The 23,926-nt window shown below is 40.8% G+C and overlaps 1 protein-coding gene across 5 annotated transcripts in view; it reads right to left on the bottom strand.

The window, feature by feature from the left end:
• The window catches only part of RGL1 (ral guanine nucleotide dissociation stimulator like 1), a 117,960-nt gene that overhangs the window by 26,041 nt on the left and 67,993 nt on the right, over window positions 1–23,926 (bottom strand). For 4 of the 5 annotated variants that reach the window (XM_084636284.1, XM_084636285.1, XM_084636283.1 and 1 more), the window contains 5 exons: window positions 15,582–15,766; window positions 10,519–10,643; window positions 9,363–9,578; window positions 4,239–4,342; window positions 2,801–2,885 (listed from right to left, as the gene is read on the bottom strand). In XM_084636284.1, coding sequence (XP_084492410.1) covers window positions 2,801–2,885; window positions 4,239–4,342; window positions 9,363–9,578; window positions 10,519–10,643; window positions 15,582–15,766 — 715 coding nt within the window. The remainder of the gene's footprint in view (window positions 1–2,800; window positions 2,886–4,238; window positions 4,343–9,362; window positions 9,579–10,518; window positions 10,644–15,581; window positions 15,767–23,926) is intronic. The other variant, XM_084636286.1, reaches the window with a different exon arrangement.

The raw sequence follows: 23,926 nt of genomic DNA, 5'->3' as shown, positions 1-23,926 counted from the left end.
CTATCTTTAGCAGTTTTGTATCATCTGCAAATTTTATCACCTCACTGTTTACCCCTTTTACTAGATAATTTATCAGTATAGGAGTGATCCCAGTACAGACCCCTGGGGGACACCACTATTTACCTCTCTCCATCCTGAAAATGGACCATTTATTCCTATCCTTTGTTTCCTATCTTCTAACCAGTTACCGATCCATGAGAGGACCTTCCCTCTTAGCCTATGACAGCTTACTTTGCTTAAGAGCCTTGGGTGAGGGACCTTGTCAAATGCTTTCTGAAAATCTAAGTACACTATATCCACTGAATCCCCCTTGTCCACATGCTTGTCGACCCCCTCAATGAATTCTAGTAGATTGGTGAGGCATGATTTCCCTTTACAAAAGCCATGTTGATTCTTCCCCAACAAATTATGTTCATCTATGTGTCTGATAATTCTATATTTTCAATCAATTTGCCTGGTACTGAAGTCAGGCTTATTGGCCTGTAATTGCCAGGATCACCTCTGGAGCCCTTTTAAAAATTGGTATCACATTGGTTATTCTCTCATCATTTGGTACAGAAGCTGATTTAAATAAGCTACAAACCACAGAAGAAATACTCATGCACATGGTGCAGCAGGCTTGTAGTGCTCTAGATTTTAGAGATGGAAAGACCTCTTGGTTCACCCACCAAGCCACTTCTGGCTTATTCCATACAGTACTGTGACAGAGCGTTGGGCAACAGTAGCTGTACCAGCACTCTGAGCACTGACCAACAATTATGTCAATTATGTCTAACTGGTGAGTCTTGCCCACATACTCAGGGTCTAGCTGATCATCATATTTGGGGTTGGGAAGGAATTTTCTTCCAGGGCAGATTGGCAGAGTCCTTGGGTTTTTTCGCCTTCCTCTGCAGCGTGGGGCACGGGTCACTTGCTGGAGGATTCTCTGCCCCTTCAAGTCTTTAAACCATGATTTGAGGACTTCAATAGCTCAGACAGAGGTTAGGGGTTTGTTACAGGAGGGGGTGGGTGAGACTCTGTGGCCTGCGTTGTGCAGGAGGTCAGGCTAGACGATCATAATGGTCCCTTCTGACCTTAAAGTCTATGATTCTATGATCACCCTCAGAATAAACCTGAGGGGTAATGCTGTGCCTAACTGATAGGCTGGGATGGGCTGAGCAGAGCCCAAAAGGCTAATGAGTTCATTAGATTAGAAAATAGAAAAGGCACAGGAAGGAGATGCTGAGGGAAGCAGAGAGAGACTGGCAGGCTTTTGCAAGTCAGAGCCAGGAGAGATCTCGCAGGGGAAAATCCTTTCTGTCTCCACACTTCTTGGCTGAGTGAACCAAGGACAGTATGCTTGTAAACACAATGCTGCACAAGTGATGGGGAGAACACTAATAAATTGTTCAAGGTGTTTGAACAGAAGAAGGTCTCCCAGCAGTTTGTATCTAGAAAAGAGACAGGAGAGAGATGCTGCCCTGTCAAAAGTATATTCAGCTGTTTTGATCCACTCCAGCTTTAGATGTCTCAAGCGATGAGTCTGCTACAACTTCCTTGGGAAGACTATTCAAGGATGTGGCAGTCCTCACAATTAGGAAAGAGAGAGTTCCAGGCTTCATCTGAAGCAAGTCTTGGGGTTGTCACGAGTGGAACGAAGTTAATAGAACAGATGCGCAAGATCATCATAAGCTCATTTCATTGTCTTCAGAATGGTTTGCAGAGTAAGAGCTGGCAGGATCCAATAGGTCTGTTCTCAGGGATGTTTAACATTTAGTTAATTAAACTGCTCTGGATAGATATGGACTCCACTCAATATTTATTACCGCTTCACCTGCTGTAAAATGTTTTCATAAATGGCTCATAAATAGCTACTGCCCACCAAGTTTGAATAAAATCACCCGCCACCGCTGAACCTTTGCCCAAAACTCAGTGCTTGACACGATAATGCTGAGGTGAACGATAAACTCCTGGACAGACTAGATATAGACTGGATAGAAACAGAGTGAATTAGACAGAGCTCAGAGAAAACTAACTGAACTTTCCCTTAGTTTCTAGAAGGTTCATACCAACATGTTTCCCTGCCAGTATCTCTCATTTTTAGGGACCTCTGAACTTTTGGGGTTTATCCGGTCTGACAGCAGAATTCCCAGACTACTGCAGCATAGACTGTTCTGTGGCATTTCTGGCCACACACACAGCAGGAAGCCTGCTCCTTCCAGATTCCCAGCCCTGTTTTGTAGTTCCAAGAAGGTGGGGATAGTTTGGACGAACATCTTGGATGAAATCCTCAGCTGGAGTAAACTGGCATCACTCCCACTGCAGTCAAAGAGCTATGACAATTTACAGCTGCTGAGAATCTGGTCTCTGTATTTTTTTATGCTCGTCAGTACCGAACCTTTCTAGATGAATTTATGACTAATGGAAAGGCTATCTAGAACAGCTGTATTTGTGGGAAGTACTTCTGCATCCTTTGCCGTTGTGCTATTTTGCAACTTCTTTGAGCTGCGCTCCTCAGTGAGACAACAGGTACCTCAACACCTTCTAGAGCACCTGTTCACTAGTAGACAAATCCCATAATCCATCCCAACCTTCCATTTGTGTATGGCCTCAGTGCAAGTGGAACCAATGCAATTCTGCTGTGCCAGGGCAGAAAGGTCACACAGGAAGCAGGCATGCACACTCCTTGCATGTCACAGAACTGTGCTCTGTAAGGCTCCCTACAATGGAGCCGGGGGGTGGGTTTGGGCGACTGGTTAGGGAGAGGGCGGAGTTCAACACTGACACAGCTCATAACTCTTGGTCTCAGCCTCATTCTCACCTTCATTAGCAGCTCTCTACTAGTCAGATAATTGTCATGGTCTGAGAAGATATCGGACAGCTCTTCAAACATCAGCATCCTGTCCCTAGGCAGAAGAGGAATTAAGTCAATTATTGATTACAAAGCACCCTAAATCAAGCCTACATCATTATTATCCAGTTTTCCACAGCGATGAAGGACTAGACAACAATCAAACATGTAAAAGGTGGGTCAGCACTGAGACCCATCCACTGAGGTGCTGAGCCTCCTCAACTCCTATTGCTGCTGGCTTAGCATTTTGCAAGATTGCATAACCATGAAAAGTAATCCTTTCTGTTGATGATGTTCTCCGTGGTAAGGTTGTATGGTGCCAAAATAGGGATATGCGTGCCGTCCAGTGCTCCACTGCAGCCTGGGAATCCCATTGCTTCAGATCCATCCACTATGTCCTGCACGTTGCCGAGAGTCACAGTCGTAATGGTCTTGCACGCACAACAGCCCCCAGAGTGGATTTTCCAACTCCAAAATGATTGCCCACTGACCGGTAACAATCTGGCATTGCAAGTTTCCACAGTGCGATTGCTGCTTGCTTCTTTGCTGTCAGTGCAGCTCTCCTCTTGGTGTCCTTGCTCTGGAGGGTTGGGTTGAGCTCAGCACACAGATCCAGGAACGTGGCCTTGAGTATCCGAAAGTTCTGAAGCCGCTGCTCATCATCCCAAGTCTGCGTTATGATGCAATCCCACCAGTCAGTGCTTGTTTCTCGGGCCCAGAAGCGGTGCTCCAACATCGGCAGCTACCCTGTGAATGCCACCAATCACCTTGATTTGCTTCTTGCTATGTCCCACAGCAATCTGTCCTCCAAGAAATCGTCATGTTCCATGCTGATTAGTTTTTTTCTTACGGCTCTGCAAATACCAGAGGATTGTGCGTCCTGTGCTTGCGATGCTTATGACAGTAGTGCAGAGCTGTGCAGGCTCCATGCTTCTGTCAGAAATGGGGGACAGTGAGGACGGCTGCGTGGGTTTGTGGGATTTTTAAAAAAGGCACGAAAATTATGAGATCTAGGTAACATTATGGAACGGAGACAGTTGCATGCTGGGAAACTGACCTCTTGCTCCCAGTCACCCTTGCATGACTCACATCTGCCCCACCGTGCTTTGCCAAAAACTTCCCAAAAGACAGTGGATTGGATGGTGGGGGGATGCACACTAGGCTATCTACCCATGGTGCACATCACCGTGCATCGACACAAGCACTCTTGGTGAGCATGCACATTGCTAACGCAGGAAGCCAAGTACGCACGCTCACAAACAATATACTAATTGTGGCGGTCTTATGCCGACATTATTTGGGTCAGCAAAAGTTTGTACTATAGACATGCCCTAAGCATAACTGTACTTTGTTTTTGTTGTGGGCCAGTCATAGCGGAAAGGATATAAAAGGACAGTGGGAGGATTACTTTGGAACAGACGCCCAGGTCTTCTTTAACCGGTAGATGGAGTTGGACTGTAGTGCTGAAACAATGGCCCTCAAAGAGGAAAAATTCTTCAGGATCCTACATTCCTGTAAAGGGAGGGATTAAAAAATAAAGGGGAGTTAAAGATCAATATTACAAGTGAGCTGGCGATTTCCTGTTTTTCTAATCTCACAGCTGCAGTGAATTCTTACTACTCTATAGGCAGCTGTACAAACATAGGGCATCAAAAATGGCTCCTCTCTCCCTCCCCACCTACCAAAACCTTTATAGATTTTGGCACTTAATCCTTGTTTTCTTCACTTTCATGTTTTTTTTTATAGCTTCCAGCTCTTCTAGTAAAAATACTAGTGGAGGTGGGTCTTTGAAGTCAAGCTAAAGAAAACAAACTTTATCCTATTAACAAGCACTTTATAATTACCATCTCCCCCTGCCGGGGAAAGTTGGGGCCTGCCTATTTGCAAGTGGAATTTAAAACGATAAACCTTGCCAAACTAAGTGACAATTTAAAAATACACACAAAAGATCAACATATTCCGGCGAGTACATTGTTTAAGGTAAGAGCTCACAAACCTCTCCATAGGGGGGAGCACATCTGAATAGAGAGACGGGCTCAAAGACATCTCCCTCCCTTTTGTGATCACACCACATCTTTGTGGCAATTATAAGAGAGGCTTATATGGAAGCAAGGAGGAGGTGGAGAAAGAACAAGCAGCCTCTGACCAACCCGCTCTCCGAAGAACTCATGAAAGTGTGTCCACAGCCCAGCAGTTCATGCACGCACATGCAAACACCACTTGCTCTGCTAGTCTCCAATATTAACATTAAAAGTCACATTTTTAACGTTACTCTAACGTTATTCATGTTTATGAGCATGAGCTGTGTACAACTTTAGATGCTGTTTAAGAATTTACCTTATGTTAATATCAGAGAGTAACAGAGCATATGGTGATGGCATTTGGGCTAGGTTTGTACTAAGGTTGGTATCAAAAGACTGTAGTTGGGGCCAAAGCCATTATTCAAAAGTTCAGGGTCAGACCTGATGACACCAAAAGCTTGAAAGCTATTCTTGTACGATTTCTGGCACCTTGCGCCAAAATCTCACAAAACAGCTTTCTCACAAGATCTTTGGCAACAGTAGAAAACAGGCTTCTTCTTGGTTTGGGCTCAGCTCAGAACCCAAACCATAGGGGATGGTTTGGATCCAGAAATCTGATCCTGAAACACCCTGCTCTCCAAACGTGAAAGAGGTTGGGATAGTAGGTGCCAGTGTGGGCCCATCTTTAGTTTACAGCTTCCACTGTATTTAAGAAAAACATCAGGACTCCCATTATAGGTCCATGTTTTCAGATGTTTATTTTATTCACTGCAGGCTAAACTTTAGCCAACATTTTTCTGCCTCAAGTATTTTTTTAAGAATTGCTTTGCCTCTTTTTAAGTGACACAAACATAAAACAATCAGAAGCTTTCCTGTACCTGAAATACTCAAAAATAACCTTCATTTCAAAAAAGGAATTTTAATAGGCAATTAGTGATTCCTTTTTTATTTTTGAAGAAAATATTTAATGTAGAAAATTGGCCATTCTTGCTCAGTAATTTTAGCTCCGAAGTGGAGTTTGAAGTGCTGGCCGTTAGAAAAAACATATAATTTTTTAGTGACTAATTCCACTTTAACGGGCAGATTCCCAAGCACAGGCACCTAAATATGCAAAACATTCATTTGTGCATGCAAAATAAGCAATTCCATTTAGAAGTAGGTAACTGTTTGAGTAGCTAGCCATTCTGCCTGTGCAATTACTTGACTGAGTGTGCACATGCATTCTTCATGGGTTCAGCTAGGGCTGCAGTATTTAATTTTGTGTGTGAATTTAGGCCTGGTGAAAGATACTGGATTGACAGTCCTGGAGGCTGAAGTCCAAAGATCAGATACTATGTGGGCAGTGACAGTCCAGACTTCCCCTGCCACTCCTACTACCCTCTCTGTATGCACCCCCTGTCCTTGAGGGATCACCCCTAGGAATGAGAAAATAGCTTAATCTCCATACAATGCTTCACCTCTACTTCCAAACAAGGGTGTCCGTTAATACCTTTTGATGATGTTTTTTGTGATCCACACCTGTGTACCAGAGAACAAGACTGATACCATCAAAGTCATTTCACACTGGCCATCAAAGAACCATCAGATGATAACAGAAATTGGTCAACTACTGATTTAGGCTGAATTAGAATTGCCAATGTAGAGGTGAAAGACACTACTTCCCATACTAATACCCAGCCCTTATGTGCACTTTTCATCAGTCAAGCTCAAAGTGCTTTACAAAGGAGTGATCATTAGCCCTGTTTTACAGGTGGGGAAACGGAGGCACAGAAAGCTGAAGCAACTTGCCCAGAGTCAGCCAGCAGAGTTCCCTGAGCCATCCATTCCCACCTGTCTAGATGCCTATACTAACAATTTTACTTCTAGAGGCATAAAAACATATTAAGATTGGAAAACTCAATATTTGTCCTGATTTTTTAAGTATTGCTTATTTTGTATCTCTTTGCAAGAATCCACGATTCTTTAATGTACGTTAGATTTATTTTTAAAGGAACACTGAAGCATTAAAACAAAACTATCTCAGTGCCAGCAGCCCAGCCCTCATGAGCACAGTTCATGAAGCATCCAACAGAAGATACAATCTAGGAAACTCGGGTCGCTAAAGGAACTCAGACAAAATGATATCATGCAAACAAGTGAGAAACATATGGAATCAATTACTAAGGAAAGCAACTGAAGCAAAGAGTAAAAAGGAGTTGGAGAGACACATGGGGTATGGAGAAAAAGCCAGGAAACAGGATTAAGATGAAGCAAAGAAAGGGCAGGCATCTTGAACCAGACGGCCTGTTCTAACATTTCTTCTGTTCTTTTGAGTAAATCTGTAACTACAAACTAGTGAGCATGCCCACTGGACACAGAAAATGATTCAGTAAGCAAATATATTGCAGTGTCAAGGGTTATTCAAAACCACAATTCTATGAGCAATAACTTAATTTTTCTGCTTTTTCCCCAAAATACTTTTACTATTACTATTATCAATTTTGCATCTGATCATTTACCTGTCTTCCCATTTACTTTACTTTGAAATATGTTTGTGTTTAAGTAAGAAAAATATCTAGTTCGGTGATTTCATGTTTTAAGTTTATGGGATTTATAAATGGGAAGGAAAGAAATTACAATTACCTGTTGAAGACGAATTATTTCTAAGGGATTTCGTATTTCTGGTAGCTGATACATAGAATCTCACTTGCATTTGATTCCTTCAAAATCGTTTCCATTTGCTCAGAAGCCCAGTTTCCCATTTGAAACAGGAGAAACACAAACTGGGATTAAAGCAAAGGACACAGGAAGCACCTTTTACTGTTTTACTCATATTTCTTTGCCCAGCCCTTGAATGTTGTATCCAGTTCTATTTGCCCCATCTCATAAAAGGATATAGTGGAACTAGAAAAGGTTCAGAGAAGGGCAAGCAATGGCTTCCATACAAGGAGAGACTAAAAAGATTAGGGCTCTTCAGATTAGAAAAGTGATGACGGGGGGGAGTGCGGGGGAGGGGGAGAATTTGATATAGGTCTATAAAATGATGACTGGTATAGAAAAAGTGAATAGAGAAGTGTTATTTACCCTTTCACACAATACAAAAAACAGGGGTTACCCGAAGACATGAACAGGCAGCAGGTTTAATACAAACAAGGGAAAGTACTTTTTCCACATAACACACAGTTAACCTGTGGAACTCACTGCCATAGTTTTTGCCATCACAACATCCTATAACTGGGTTGAAAAAAAGTGGATAAATTCTTGGAAAATAGGTCCATCAATGGCTATTAGCTACGATGATCAGGGATGCAACCCCACGTCCAAGGCAACTCTAAACCTCTGACTGCCAGAAGCTGGGATGAGAAGACAGGGTTGGAGGACTCCAACTGCCCCGTTTTGAACACTCCCCTGTGAAGTTCTGGTACTGGCCACTGTCAGAGACAGGATACTAGGCTAGATAGACCATTGGTCTGATCCAATATGGCCATTCTTATGTTCTTATGATATTTAAAGATTATCCCTGAATCATCTCACACAGTTTACTCAGAAGTCATGAAGCATCAAGAGGGATGCAATCATTCCAGGATAGTTGATAAATGAGTATTAATAAATTTAGGCCTTGGAGGTCCACTGGTCTATTAATAACACAGAGTACTACCATATGGAAAGGCCCTCGCTTAGAATGGAGCTTGGTTTCTCACCCCTACTCCGCACCCTCATGGCATCAAGGACTAAGAGAGAATGCTGCAGAATTATTGCACTGAGTCTCTCAAAGGGAGAACACCTGTCACTGTCCATTGACCCCCTCTGACTGACCGAGGCTCTAGAGGGAGCTTCATCCAGACCCGGCCTGTCCCAGATTATGGGGCAGGTTATCAGCACTGTGGAGGTCTTTAATAAAAGGGGTGAAGAGGAGTAAAAGGGCAGAAAAATTAACGGATATTGGAGAACTCCCCTCTCAAAACAACAAATGGGACAAACTTTCAAATAAGGATGCAACAAGGGGACACAAAAATGAGCATGCATCCTCTTCACTCATTAACATTTGACTGTGTGTAAGCAAAACACATATCTGAGTGAGCAAATGGGCTACAGAAGCAACCACCCAGTCTATGTGGGGTTTTGTGGGCACCATCATTGACCTTAGTACATTCTTGTTACACTTTCCTTGGGAAATGTGGCCTAATGCATCTAACTTTAAGAGGACCTCACCAGAATTCCACTTCCTTCAAGAAGGTTAGACATTTTTCTTTCCTAGGGAAGATTAATTGTTTGACTTTGCAAACCTCTCTCACCATAATAATAGCACTGACACAGACTTCCTACCTTCGAAGCACATGCATCATCCACGTATTAACACTCACAATGCTGTGATAAGGCAGCATTAACAACCCCATTTTCAGGATTGGGAAATGCAGGATCTTGCCCAAGGCCACCAAAGGAATTAGTATGAAAAATAACCTGTGGACGAAGCACATGACCCGACCTCCCAAACAACCATTAACTGAAACAGGACAGAACGAATGCTTTACATGTGCAATATGAATCCACTTCTCAATGATCTTGGCTCTCTGCTGTGTTTTGAGGTCCTTGCCCTTCAGGATGGTGCTGACGACACATTTGGTAACTGCGTTGAACTGAGAGATGGTAGCTCTGATGGTAGGTGCCAAGTGTTTGTTTTCTTTCTTATCCCTCCGAGACCAGATGCATCCCAAGCAGTGGTGTGGCACCACTTTCTTAAAGAGCTTCTAGAACAAGAAAGAGGTTTGTAAATCAACAGGGCTCTCAGAGATTTCTGTTGTTAATATGTAGAAATACATCTTTTTACAGTATGCTGGATCTCAAACTGAGAGTGTCTTAACGGATAAATGCTCATTTTCTCCGGTATGAAAATTTACTCTGCTCCATATATACTTGAGGACAAAATGGAAATGTACCATGGTCAGCTAAAAAGTACTTAGAACATTTAGCTGGTTTGAGCCAACGGAAGGCTGCACACGGCTGGGTCTCGGGGAGGGGAAGCCGGGCAGTTGCCCTGGATGCCGTCTTCCAGGGGTGCTGTACCACTGTCACGTTCAGCTGGGTTCCCCATGCTGATTGACCAGCCTTCTTCTCTTTGGTTCACTGAATGACCGTTTGTGCGTGTTTGGGGTAGGGGTTAAATGTTTTCCACCCTGGCTGGCAAAAAGGTAAGGGGGGGGGGGAGGAAACATGTCTTGTGTACACACATAACATATACAGTAGGAGTATATTTATGTACACACACACACACACACACCCTTTATCTGCATATCAAAATATACCAATACTATTCACAAGAACAGACTAATATGAGCTTAGTAATTATAGATGTCTATGTAAGAGTGAGATATAGTCACAACAGGTATCAGATATTAAACATATACTATGCTATCCTTGATCTTTGCAAAAAGGCCATGAAGTAGCAATATATATTCATACACACGCAATTTTAAAAATGCTTGGCTGAATGAAACAATCCAACTGGTTGAAATAGGATCAGGTAACCTAAAAGAGTTTTGTGTTGCTGCCCTGATAAGGCTAGCAGCTTTTTGGAACACTTCATTTGTATTGGTTAACATGAGTTAAAAGAAAAATTAAAAACAACAACACTAAGTACCCTGGCATTTTCTCCAGTAGCTTTTCCCCCTAAATGTACACAGTACTTACTGCATCCATGTATGTTAACTGCTCTGCCACACGGTCTTCTGGGAAAAAAGAGAACTCTTCTGGCCCACCAGTCTCCATTCCCTCTTCCTCATCAAGGCTGAAAGTAAAGGTGCTATGGAACCCATCTGTACAGCATGGAAAACATAATATCACTTGGTAAAATACATGTGCTAAACAGTACATTAAAGCCATTGTTTATTATTACCATTATTTATCTGTATTATAGTGGAGCCTACAGATCCTAACAGATGTCAGGGCTCTATTGTGCTAGGCATTGTAGCGAGACACAAAATGGAAGAGAGTCCTTCCTCTGAAGGATTTACAACCAACACAGACAAGACTTGCAGGTATAAAAATTTCTCCCTCCTATAGCAGAACCCCATTAATCCACCCTTTGATAGTCAGTACACTTATAATCTAAAAAATCAAACTATGAAAAGGGCCAGATTGTGTCCCACATTCAGTGCATAGGGACATTTCCTCGCTAGCATACTCTCCTTCCTGGGGTCCTATAGAAGTCCTGGTGTGGATCAAGCTGGGGAGAAGAGACAGTAACCCAATATGAAAAGGAGTACTTGTGGCACCTTAGAGACTAACCAATTTATTTGAGCATAAGCTTTCGTGAGCTACAGCTCACTTCATCGGATGCATACTGTGGAAAATACAGAAGATGTTTGTTTTTATATACACAAACCATGAAAAAATGGGTATTTATCACTACAAAAGGTTTTCTCTCTCCCCACCCCACTCTCCTGCTGGTAATAGCTTATGTAAAGTGATCACTCTCCTTACAATGTGTATGATAACTGGAAATGGCCCACCTTGATTAGAGGACTCTCCAGGTTTGGGGGGAAAACCATGGTTTATTCCACCACGGAAACTTTCCCCACCACTCAAGGATTAGGGAGGATCTCACCTAAAGGATCCATGAAGATATTTCATTCTCCCTAAGTCCCCATCCCATGGATTTTACTGCAGGAAGAGGAGATCTAGTCCAAAAAAATACAGAAATTGGTGGACTCTCCCATCTCTCAACAAAGATTTAACAGCAAAGCTGTTGTAATGAGGTCTGGATTATTAAGGCTTGACAAAATATACAATACATTTCAGAGTATCTCTAAAGTATTTCATATCAAATTACAACTAAGCAATTGTCAAAATAACAAAAGGACATTATGTGATGGTTCTTCCTTTTCCCCAAAAATGTTTGTTTTCTCTTTGTTCACTACCTTGCAAACTCTAGTAATTCACATCAGGTCTCCCAGTCATTAGCACAAGACTCTACGGTAACAAATTAGAACTATTGGAAGGTAGAAACAGGAATCCAGACACACCAATTTATTGACAGAGCTAAAGGAGGTATGTGGAAATGTCTGCCGCAGCCTTATCTGCAGATATTTTATAAAAATAAACACATGGAAATGGATTTTCATTAGGGTTGTCAAGTGATTAAAAAAATTAATCGTGATTAATTGCACTGTTAAACAATAATAGAATACCATTTATTTAAATAGTTTTGGATGTTTTCTACATTTTCAAATATATTGATTTCACTTACAACACAGAATACAAAGTGTAGAGTGTTCACTTCATATTTATTTTTATTACAAATATTTTCACTATAAAAACAAAAGAAATAGTATTTTTCAATTCACCTAACACAAGTACAGTAGTGCAAACTCTTTATCATGAAAATTGAACTTATAAACATAGAATTATGTACAAAAAAAACGGCATTCAAAAATAAAACAATGTAACTTTAGAGCCTACAAGTCCACTCAGTCCTACTTCTTGATCAGCCAATCACTCAGACAAACAAGTTTGTTTACATTTGCAGGAGAGAATGCTGCCCTATTCTTATTTACAGTATCACCTGAAAGTGAGAACAAGTGTTCGCATGGCACTGTTGTTGTAGCCGGTGTCACAAGATATTTACATGCCAGATGCATTAAAGATTCAGAAGTCTCTTCATGCTTCAACCACCATGCCAGAGGACATGTTTTCATGCTCATGACGGGTTCTGCTCGACAATGATCCAAAGCAGTGAGGACTGACGCACGTTCACTTTCATCATCCGAGTCAGATGCCACCTGCAGAAGGTTGATTTTCATTTTTGGTGGTTTGGGTTCTGTAGTTTCTGCATTGGAATGTTCCTCTTTTAAGACTTCTGAAAACATGCTCTACACTTTGTCCCTCTCAGATTTTGGAAGGCACTTCAGATTCTTCCACCTTGTGTTGAGTGCTGTAGCTATATTTAGAAATCTCACATTGGTACTTTCTTTCTGGATCATCATGATGACCGAGACTGTTATAACATGAAATATATGGCAGAATGCAGGTAAAACACAGAGTAGGAGACATACAATTCTCCCCCAAGGAGTTCAGTCACAAATTTAAGTAATGCATTTTTTTTTTTTAATGAGCATCATCAGCATGGAAGCATGTCCTCCAGAATGGTGGCCGAAACATGAAGGAGCATACGAATGTTTAGCATATCTGGCACGTAAAGACCTTGCAATGACAGCTACAAAAGTGCCATGCAAATGCCTGTTTTCACTTTTAGGTGACATTGTAAATAAGAAGCAGGCAGCATTATCTCCCATAAATGTAAACAAACTTGTTTTTTTAGCGATTGGCGGCACAAGAAGTAGGACTGAGTGGACTTGTAGGCGCTAAAGTTTTACACTGTATTGTTTTTGAGTGCAGTTATGTAACAAAAAAAATCTACATTTGTAAATTGCACTTTCACGATAAAGAGATTGCACTACAGTACTTGTATGAGGTGAACTGAAAAATACTGTTACTTTTGTTTGCCATTTTTACAGTGCAAATATTTGTAATAAAAAAATAAAGTGAGCACTGTCTACTTTGTATACTGTGTTGTAATTGAAATCAATATATTTGAAAATATAGAACATTCAAAAATATTCAATATATTTCAATTGGTATTCTATTGTTTAACAGTGCATTTAAAACTGTGATAAATCGCGTTTAATTTTTTTAAGTCAATCGCGTGAGTTAACTGCTATTAATTGACAGCCCTAATTTTCATTACAACAGTTTATGAAAATCACCTCTCTCTCCTCTTTTTTTGAGCATGCTGTCCCATGCTGGAATCCTCCCACTGCCTTTCTGCATCCTAAATCATCAGATTCAACTCCATGACACCCACAAGATCTTAAAAAATCTTGTCTTCAACTCTGTTCTCATTTCCTTTACACACCTTCCTCCCCCCCTCAAGTCTTTTCCTTTACAGCCACCTTTATCTCCTTTTTCCACTCTCATTTTCACACCTTCTCTCACGTTGTCCCTACATTTTAAGCAATCTCCCAGTCCCCATCTGCGAAGAACACTCTCCTTCTTCAAATCCTTCTTTAACACCCATCTCTCTAAACCTGCTATTCTCTTCCTGACATCACTAGTAATCTCCATACACTCCTTCTCCTGAATTGCTGTCCTGTGCTTGCCTGGTTGCGTATTTTTAAGTTGCAAGCTCTTTGGGGCAGAGAACATGTAGTCTCTATGGCCACGATCTGGCAGTCTAATCCACAAAGGGTGGACCTGTGCAAAGCCCCATAGAGGTCTGCTCATATCAATCAGATTGCCAGATCCGGGTCTACATTTGTAAAGTTCATGTCAATGTATAGCATTAGATAATAATCATTGTTATAATTTAATGCTATCATATATTCAAATCTGAACTCTGAAATGAATTATTATTTCAGTTTTACATAAGGTGAGCAGACATAGAACGGACAGGGAATAAAATGAGTCACCACTATAAAGCAGCTCTCATCAGACCCTCAGAATAACTTGTTAATTTTTATTAACTGCCTTTATCCTTGCAGCATTCAAGTAATTTTATTCTCATTCAAGTGAAGTGCCTGTGACTCAAGTAGGAACCTTTTCAAGTGTTACTTCAGGAAATTAGTGCAGGAGCTGAGTGCCTGGGAACTTCTGCTCCTTTTGGACAACAGTTGGATCTAAAAAATAGAGCCTTTGGGCTTTCATTGTTTGGCCTGCTAGAACCAAATCCAGGAAAGATCATCATTAGACACATATTAGCAACACTGTAGACTTCCTTTTTTCTTATGAGGAAAACATTTGGATTTTACGCAATAGGCCTTTTTATACAGATTTAAATGCATAAATTCATTTGGCATTGTGTCTGATTATGCAATAATTCCTCATTTCTGAAACATCCAGCAGGTAATGTTTGTGAGATGAAATGCTACTTTTTTGTTGTTTGCCTTCTTCCATGTGTCATTTCCTTTCACTCATCTATCTGTCAAAGATGGACACTGAATCTGGTTTGCACATTGCACAAATTCCGGTAACTTTCTAGTTATGCTAATTATGTCACAGGAAACTTTCTAACTGGGGTACGGCCTACGTGCCAGGTTTGACACTACATAGCATTTGTGTGTTACTACAGCTCACTATTGTTTCAGTGGATCTTTGACCTGGTAAAGTAAAATTTTCCTCTGTCCTTGGATGTCAGCAGCTTGTCACTTAAATAGGAAAAAACAGCCACAGGCATTTCCTTTGACATGGGGGTAACTGGGAAGAGAAGCTTTCATGACAAATAGGCTTGTGACTGAAGCTGCATTTGGTCACAGCATAGTAACATTTGATGGGATTTTTAATGAATTAATTTAATGAGAAAACTAATTAAAGAGCAGCTGTGGTTTTACTCTGAAGACAGAGAATGCAATTGCAATTAACTACATGGCTGCTTCAGCAACTTCTGTGCACTGGCAGAGTTCTTAGAAATACAGGAGTTCCCAAATTTCGATCAGAATTACTAGACATATGATTCCACACTGCATGTTTGTATTTCATCCCCTATGGTAGATACAATCTCTGTGAGATTCAACAAGCAAACAGCTAAGCAAGACTCCAGTGGGCCTGATTCTACATCCATTGTAACCCCACTGGTTTCAGTGGAGTCACTCTTGACCTACATCAAAATCATACACCCTGTAAAATTTACCCTGAAAATTCAGTTCTTCAGGATCGTCTGGGAGATTAGGCAATAATAGCAGTGCAAAAATGTAACTTACTCTCATTTTTCACTTCTTGCTTTTGAAGCTGCTCCAAGAGGTTTTGTGCCCTTCTCTCCGGGTCAGAGCCTGGCATGATCCTTTTAAGGTAATCCAGCAATTTCTGCAAACAAGGGTAATTGGGTGGCTCTCGGAAGTCTTCAGAGCATTGGTCAAGCCAGGCTCTCAAGATTGAGGCTATTGCACTGAAAAGAAGTACATTGGAAAAGGTTGATTGATTATATATGGTATATAAAAAATCCACTTGTCATTTATACCTGTGTAAAGAGGGTACAGAATAAGTGTAATATATTACCACAGCTGTTAGTGAACAGCAAGTTCTGATTTGGTGGCATTTTTGCACGAGCTTTATTGTAATCTCATTTACACAGATTTTTACCACTGACTACGGTGGTGTTATATACAGCACTGTAAACAGGTGCTCAACCACTCCCCAAAGACGCAAGACAGTGGCGAATCAGATCCATTATTTTTAGCAGCACCAAAACCCGCCTATCTAATCCAGTATCTCTATCAAACAAGGTACCATTAGGCATGAGTGAAATGGTTCAGATAATAATAGAAACATCCTTGCTCCAAACATGCACAACCTTCACCCAAAATACAAACCAAATAGTTTTTTTCTTGTTTATTAATAATTTTCTTGCACCTTTATACTTCTGTGTTTGCACCACTTTTTGCACTGTTTCTCTTTCAGTTTAGCAGACACAAGAAATGCAGATTGTTTGGATAAGCTTCAACTAAGCATGCAAAATAAACCCAAATGCTAAAGCTTCTGAGGTCTATCACCCTCTGTTCTATGTTCTAGCCATACTCCATGTTCTTTCTCTATATAGCCAATATATTTTTAAGACTATGCTGACTTTCTATTTTACAAACATTTCCATATTTTCAACTAATGTTTCCTCCATTCCCTTCTATAATATGGCAAGCATCCTGCTTTTCTGGTCAGAAAGAGTGCTTTGAAAGCTGACAGTAATATTACTTGGTTAGAGCAGCCAGCAGGGGTAACTCTAGAATTACAAGAGCACAGCTGCACAAAACATTAACAACTAAGGATGAAAACATGCAAAACTCTCTTGGTTTGGGGCTTCATTACAAACTCAAAACATAGACCGTACAACTCAGGTGGTTCACTTCGGACCAAATCCTGCCATCTTTACAGTCAACAATCCCTTTGATTAACGACTGAGTAAGGACTTCAGGATCTACGCTCTTTGTGGTTATCAGCTTTATTCTTCTGAACAGCTTGGGCTCTTCCATTTCACCATTAATATTTTTCATTAAACAAGCTCATTCATTCCTCAGTCAGAGATTAGTTTAAAAGTTACTTTTATTTAAAATACAGATGTTCCTGCTTCTATGTCCCTACTGCATTTTAAAGAGATGTCTTGCTGTTTTGGAGATACCAGTGTCTTAACCTACTTTAACAACAAACAACTAGTCTGTTGAATTTCAGGGGGCAGGGTAAGTTGACCTTTCAGACTTCTACCCATCTGGGGATGAGTTGCAAGTGAGAGCTCATTTATAGCTCTGAGAAGGGGTTGTTGTTTTCTTTTATGTAGTGCTAATACCGTTCAACACATTTTTTATATTTAGTGCCATTGATGACGGGCACTTTCATACACTAAAAAATAAACAGAGTTTAACACAAGCCCAATCTCTCAGAGTGGAGTTGAAAAGTTCACAGTCGTTACAGACACTGATTTTGCCAGCAAAATAATTTCAGTCAAGAGGGGAAAAAAAAAAAAAAAAAGTACATTGTGCAGACAGCGGCTGTATCCCACTGACCTCCTATCGGCTGATTAAACAATCAGTGTATTAGGGAGGGAAGCATTCTGAAGAAAGGCTGGACAAGTGCCCAAATCTTGTAGCAGCTTTATGTTTGATGTCCCTGGGAAGAAACTCCCTGTACTTGATAGGCCAAGAAACAGATAGGAATGTGAGACTTCCAAGATCTCAGACAGGAAAGCAACATCATAGAATCCATTCTTTATGGGGGGGATTGCAAGCCATAAATCTTTGTCTGTCCCCACATTGTATACTGCAGTGGTTCTCAACCCAGCAGTCTGGGGCCGCCTGGGGGTCCACGGGCAGGTTTCAGGGGGTCGCCAAGCAGGACCGGTGTTAGACTTGCTGGGGCCCAGGGCAGAAAGCTGAAGCCCCATTGTCTGGGAATGAAGCCCAGGGCCCTGAGCCCTGCCACCTGGGGCTGAAGCAGTAGCCTGAGTAACTCAGCTTCGCAGGGGCCTCTGTGTTGTGGGGCCCCTGACAATTGTCCTGCTTGATACCCCCTAATGCTGGCCCTGGCTTTTATATGCAGAAAACCATTTATTATGGCACAGGTGGGCCATGGAGTTTTTATGGTATGTCGGGAGGGAGGGGGGCTCAGAAAGAAAAAGGTTGAGAACCCCGGTATACTGTACTGCATATTTTGTGGGCTGCCACAGAACGTTGGATTTTAAATTCCTGTCTTGAGAGCCACACAATGTGGGCTCTGTTCAGTAGTGCTTTCAAGTGGTCATTCACTAGCCTAGAGGTTCTCCTTGCTCCACTGGTATGAACCCTGTCCCTAAAATTTTAAATCCCTCACTCAGCCCATTGTTGGGTGGGAAGAGAGCTGTAGTTTTGTCACCTTTCAAAATGGGTCCACAGGACACCACTCATCACCTCACATTATGCCCCCCCAATGCAATGCAATATCCCAATGCTGTGACACGCTATGAAGTTATTGCAGAGGCCCCAAAAGATTTGATTATAACCAGTGAGCAGAGCTAGGAGGACAGGGAGCACATGGAAAACCAGAGGGAGAGAGTCCCTCATATCTCTTAACAGCAACTCCATCAATTGATTTTGGAGTGGCACTGATAATCTACAAGATGAGCTCTGCCCAATCCTCCTTGACTGGAAGGATAACTACGATGTGGGGCCTTGACGGAGCAGGTGCTGATGCAGAGGTCAAGCAGAGGAATCCTTAGGTCCAGATGGGAATTTTGAGAACCTCTCTCTGCAAAGATAGCCACACAGCATTTTTCTTACCCCAACTGGTATTAAAGAAAGAGTTTGGGCATCTTAGTGCCTTGGTTGGGGTTAAAAATTCTGCCAAGTCCACCACTACTGTCCCCAGGATGAGAAATTTTTATGAACATAAACTATGCTTTCAGCTCTGCGCAGCATCAAGTATATTTGCAAAAGGGGCTATATGAGATGGTTGACTAGTTTCTTACTGAATCAGCCAGCCAGACAGGAAGCATTTGTTCCTATGACCTCCCCTTTCCTAAATCCATGCTACATACCAACAGCCGAACTGTGCTTTGCAAAGGCCAGTCCCACCGTTTTCCTTTCACATGATTTCCAAGATTTCCCTCGCAAATGAAGTTAACCCAACCCTACTGTCTCAGTTTTACCTTGTCTAAAGTAATATGGGAATCACGTTGTTTGCTACTTTCAAATCCTCAGGAACATCTCCTGAAGCCAGGGAAAACCTTGCACAAACATCAACCAAGGTTCACAGATTTCCTTCCCACAGTATCTGGATCTTTAAGTACACCAAACCCTTTTATAAGCAATGCAGTTGCTATCTGTAGAATGTCTTGCTCCTCTTCTCTTGCCCCTGCAAGACATTTACTTGGGTAGATTCATTGTTTGGTAGGAGATCCCCACCTTCTTCCCTTTAAAAGACAGGTGAGAAGTCACTGTTTGAACAGCTCTGCTGGTTCTTCTTCATGTTAATTGGGGTGCCTCTCACAGTTTCTATTTGCTCCCCTAGTGATTCCTTTTACTTGGTTCTGCTTGTTTTCAAAACTCTCCCACTTCTCCAGTCCTCATACTGCCCTCCATGTGACTCTACACTTCTCCTCACTTAACCACATTGGTTTCTGGGGTTTTTTTTTGTTTTTTTAAAGCTTAACTGTCTTTACTGGAATAAATGTTGATTGTACCTTCCCCAAATGAATCTTTAATACTTCCTACTATGGATTTCCCAGGCATGAGAGAATTCCAGACAATTTTCTTTCAATCGTCTCTCATTTCTTCAACGTCTGTTTCCCTGAAGTCCAGTGTTTTGGCACTATTATTATTACTTATACAGCACTGTAACTGCACATGGTGCTTTCCAGCTGAAATAATAAGCTCAACAGGTAACAAAAGACAAATTCTCTGTCACAAAGATCTAAAGACACAAAAAGTATCAATAGTGTATTACAGATATCCTTCCCCCACCCCAAGCATTCTATAACAATAGCCCAAAACATTGCAACATTGGTACTGCAGGTTCTAGTGTTTTGGATAATTAACATGGAATGCTATAGTACTTTATTAGAGTTGAACCTCTAGGAATGTCACATGGTCATTATTACTGAGAGGCTTTGTGGAAGCCTCCTGTGCAGCAGGAGAAGGAGGAATTAGACATGAACTTGATGCCTGATTCATTTCCTGCATCAGATTCCAAGTTCCTTTTATAGTTCTAGCTAAAGCAGATTCAGTTGGATTTGACATTAGCTGAGTAAACAAAGGCACCAAGCAGTTAGAGGTGTTTTCATTCACTTTTGCTCCTTGTCGCTTAACAGATACAGAGGGGATGTCGCGAACTGCTAAACTGAAATCAATTTTAGGATGAAAAGTACAGTCTTCTCCGTTTCCATCTTCCTGGATGTGGCTTCAAAGAAACTCTACTGTGCTCCAGTTCATTTGGGATTCAAACCTCAATCCTCTGTCATGCTGGTGCAGCAGTAATGTTTGGGGATATGGGAGAAGAGAACTGTTTGGGGGCTTCCAGTGGGTGTGAAGCTCACTGATTCTCTGCATTAGAAAAGTGAGCTTGTATATTTCCTAAACTTCAGTTAGTCTGGTTGAGACACGCAACCTCCAATTTTATAGCACCCTTAATGTGGTTTCACCATGCTGCAAAGTAAAATCAAATAATTAAAATAAATAAAGCTAACTAAAAATGCCTACTAAATATCTGATATCACAATCAGGAAGCTGATTTTCTGACTCGGAAGCTCTCTTTTCAGTATCTTTGAGAAACAGAACTTTGGACAGGGTTTACTGAAGCTCTTAGCTTTTCTATTTTGCCTCAAGAGCATCCATGTAAATAACGGATTCTAATGCAATTCACTTTCTTTACTGTGTAACATATGTGAAACATTTCCATTATTAGATTTTGTTTGCTCTGTCTATTGATACCCTTTGAATAGTAATTTCACTGGCTAAATATATGAGGCGTTTCTATGTACAGGTAAGAATATAACTTCATATTGTTTACAGACAACATTCTCTGGTATCTCTCCAAATCAGATTACTCAATGAAATGCCTAACCTGACTCAGCATTTCTCTGTGGACATACGCAAGTATCAGGACACTGAATAAATATGACCAAATCAGTGGCTTTGTGGCAATCTATTAACATTAAACTTGTCCCCCTTTACTGCAAACATTGCAAATGAACCTCTAAATTTAGACTAGACACTTCTAATCTGCAGTGCAGAAGCCTGATTCACGACTTATACGAACTTTACTACGAGTCTTTCAAGTTGATGGCTAGATTCTACGCACCTTCAGCTGGAGTGTATAATGTGCCACTTACCAATCACTCCCAGTGTCACAACCCTAGCAGTGAACCACAGGCACATGATCTCAGCACTACATTTGACCCTGACAACTGGTAAAAGGTTCTCCAGTATCCATTTAAAGCACCGATCTGCAGCACACACAAGCAGATGCAACACTTTGTCCTGCAAAGACTTTTCTATTCTCTATCTATCCTGAATGAGCTCTGGCCAACTCTAAATGCTTGCTATCTTAAGTATGAGAAATATTCAGTTTCTTTAATGCATTGCCTCTTGAACACATTTGGGACCACACCCATATGCCTAAATAGTTGTCAAAAAGCTAACTGGTCTATCGTGTAAACTTTTAGGCATTCAATACTATCATAAAAAGAAAAGGAGTACTTGTGGCACCTTAGAGACTAACCAATTTATTTGAGCATAAGCTTTCATGAGCTACAGCTCACTTCATAGGATGCAAGATGTACTATCATACTGTCATACCTTTATTAAGCTTTCTTATTTCTTCTCTTAGTTCTACTCTTGATATGATTTTTATTTTGCCTTGCTTCATGTATTCTATCCTGAACTGATGTACTCCTTATTTGCCCAGCACAATACACAACAGTGTGGGACAGGGTTGTTATGACCCAAAATGCCAGAGCAAACCTCTATTTAAAAAAAAAAAAAAAAAAAAAAGAACCATGAGATCTTTAATAGCCTTGGAGAGCAGACAGGCCATTATTTTTTAAAAGTCTGATCCTAAAGTTGTTTTTAAAATCAAAACTCTTATGTAGCATATTTGTACAAAACCAGCGGAAGTGTGGTTTTAAATTTTATGATGAGGGACTAAAATCCCAGACATAAGTTTGAACTGTCACAATAGGAGGCTGGTAAAATATATGAGAAAGAAAAAATGTGTTGACTATATGATTCCCTGTGAGAGACTGTCCACAGAGAAATGTTGAGACAGGTTATTTCTAGCCACCAACACTACCACTTATTATTATTATTTCTTTCATCATTACAAAAATGTGAGCATAAGATCTACTGGCTTGCTCTTCTATGAGAAATGAGTTATGAAATCATATCTAAATTAGAATTGCAAGCCAAGAGAAAGTCTGAGTTACCAGTACCACGTGTTATACAAGATGACCAGAAAGCTATCCACTTCCTAGAATCTATCATTCAAGTTAGAGGAAAGTAGCCAGAGCAGCCAAGGGGGACGCAGTGGGAAATGGTGAGGAATGAGTGTGAATTTGTACTTATAAAGCATCTGTGTAAAGCATGTATACATATTATAGATTTATTAATCTGATGCATTTCGTTATAAATTTTTGCATGAAACTTTCTGTAAATTAATAATAAAAAAAAGAATGTGGATAAAATTCAGACATGCTGTAAGAAGTTGCCACTCCCATGGAGGTCTTGGGATCAAATTCAGCAGTGCTGGAAATGTCAGTGTAAGTTAGTTACGTGCTGGATGTAGATTCATTGGAAGACGTATTTAAGTGATAAAGCAGTGCAACTTGCACCAATTTAGCATTAAGGGGCTGTGCAAAAGTGCATTAATCACGTATCAAGAGGGAAGAAGCTACGGGTGTAGCAGGAAAAACAAATAGCAGGAAGGTGTCTGATAAAGTGTGCAAGGCAGTACTGCTTAAAAAAACCCCACAAGACATGCTCTTGTTAATTGCTACTTCTGTTGCTCTTACACTTCCACACACTTGACATGCAATTGACTGTCATTTTGCACATATGTTGAATGACAATATCAGTGAAATACCTCACTATTGTCACCTATTTTCTCTTAAATTTACATCCAGGGTCAAATTTTACTCCTACATAGGTATAAATCCAGAGTGACTCCACAAAGACATTGGAGTCTCTCTTGATTTACATTGGTGAAAGTATCTTCTCCATTTTTTGTTCTCGCCTCTTTCCCTCTTATGCTTTCAATTTTTTCCTTATATTTTTTCCTTTCATCTTGGTATATTTTTCAAGCACATTTTCAATATCTGTTTTTCCTTGGTACCAATGTTTCCAATGGTACATTTTAAAATTCACCACTTCTGAGTAACACCCCCATCTCAAACTCATGCTGACAAAACCCCTATGCTACACCACACCACTACGTATTCCCTATACTTCACATATATATATTTGGTCCTCAGCTGTTTATTTTCCCATGAAACTCACTCAGATCCATCATCTGTTTTGCAACAAGATCTTGCTTTAGCTCAAGTTTTATGGCTGGGTTGACCCAAACACAGAAAGGTCAAGTGGCTTGCCCAAAATCATTAGGGATTCAATGGCTCAGCTTGGATTGGAGCCCAGGACCCTTTGGCCTTCAGCCATTTTCTCTACCCACCACATTTTACTGCCGTCTCTGTATTTCTGACATATTTAAAAACTACCACATGTGCTTGAATGAGTGCTTTATGACAGAATGGGAGGACAATACAGCTAGATCTATTTTCCCTCAAGCAGAGAGGAATCAGGGACCCAAGCTGCTGTGTTGAACCCAGTACGAATGCCTTTACAGCCAGTCCATTTCTTCTTCCAAACTCTCAAACCTATAATGGTTCGCTCTTAATTTCTGACCTCATTTATTTAAAGGTGATCAGCAAGTGTATAACTAAAAATGACTGCAGGATAATACTTTGTCTCTGAGTAAAGCCTTCTATTGAGGATCTCATAGTATTTTACAAACATTAATTAAGTATAACTACACTCCTGTAAGATAAGTTTTATTACTGGTATTTTTCAGATGGGGAAACTGTAAGGCCCAGAGA

Source organism: Lepidochelys olivacea (genome assembly GCF_965140295.1).
Source record: "Lepidochelys olivacea isolate rLepOli2 genome assembly, chromosome: 8".
NCBI classification, from domain to species: Eukaryota; Metazoa; Chordata; order Testudines; family Cheloniidae; genus Lepidochelys; species Lepidochelys olivacea.
This window is presented reverse-complemented; position numbering and strand designations above follow the sequence as displayed.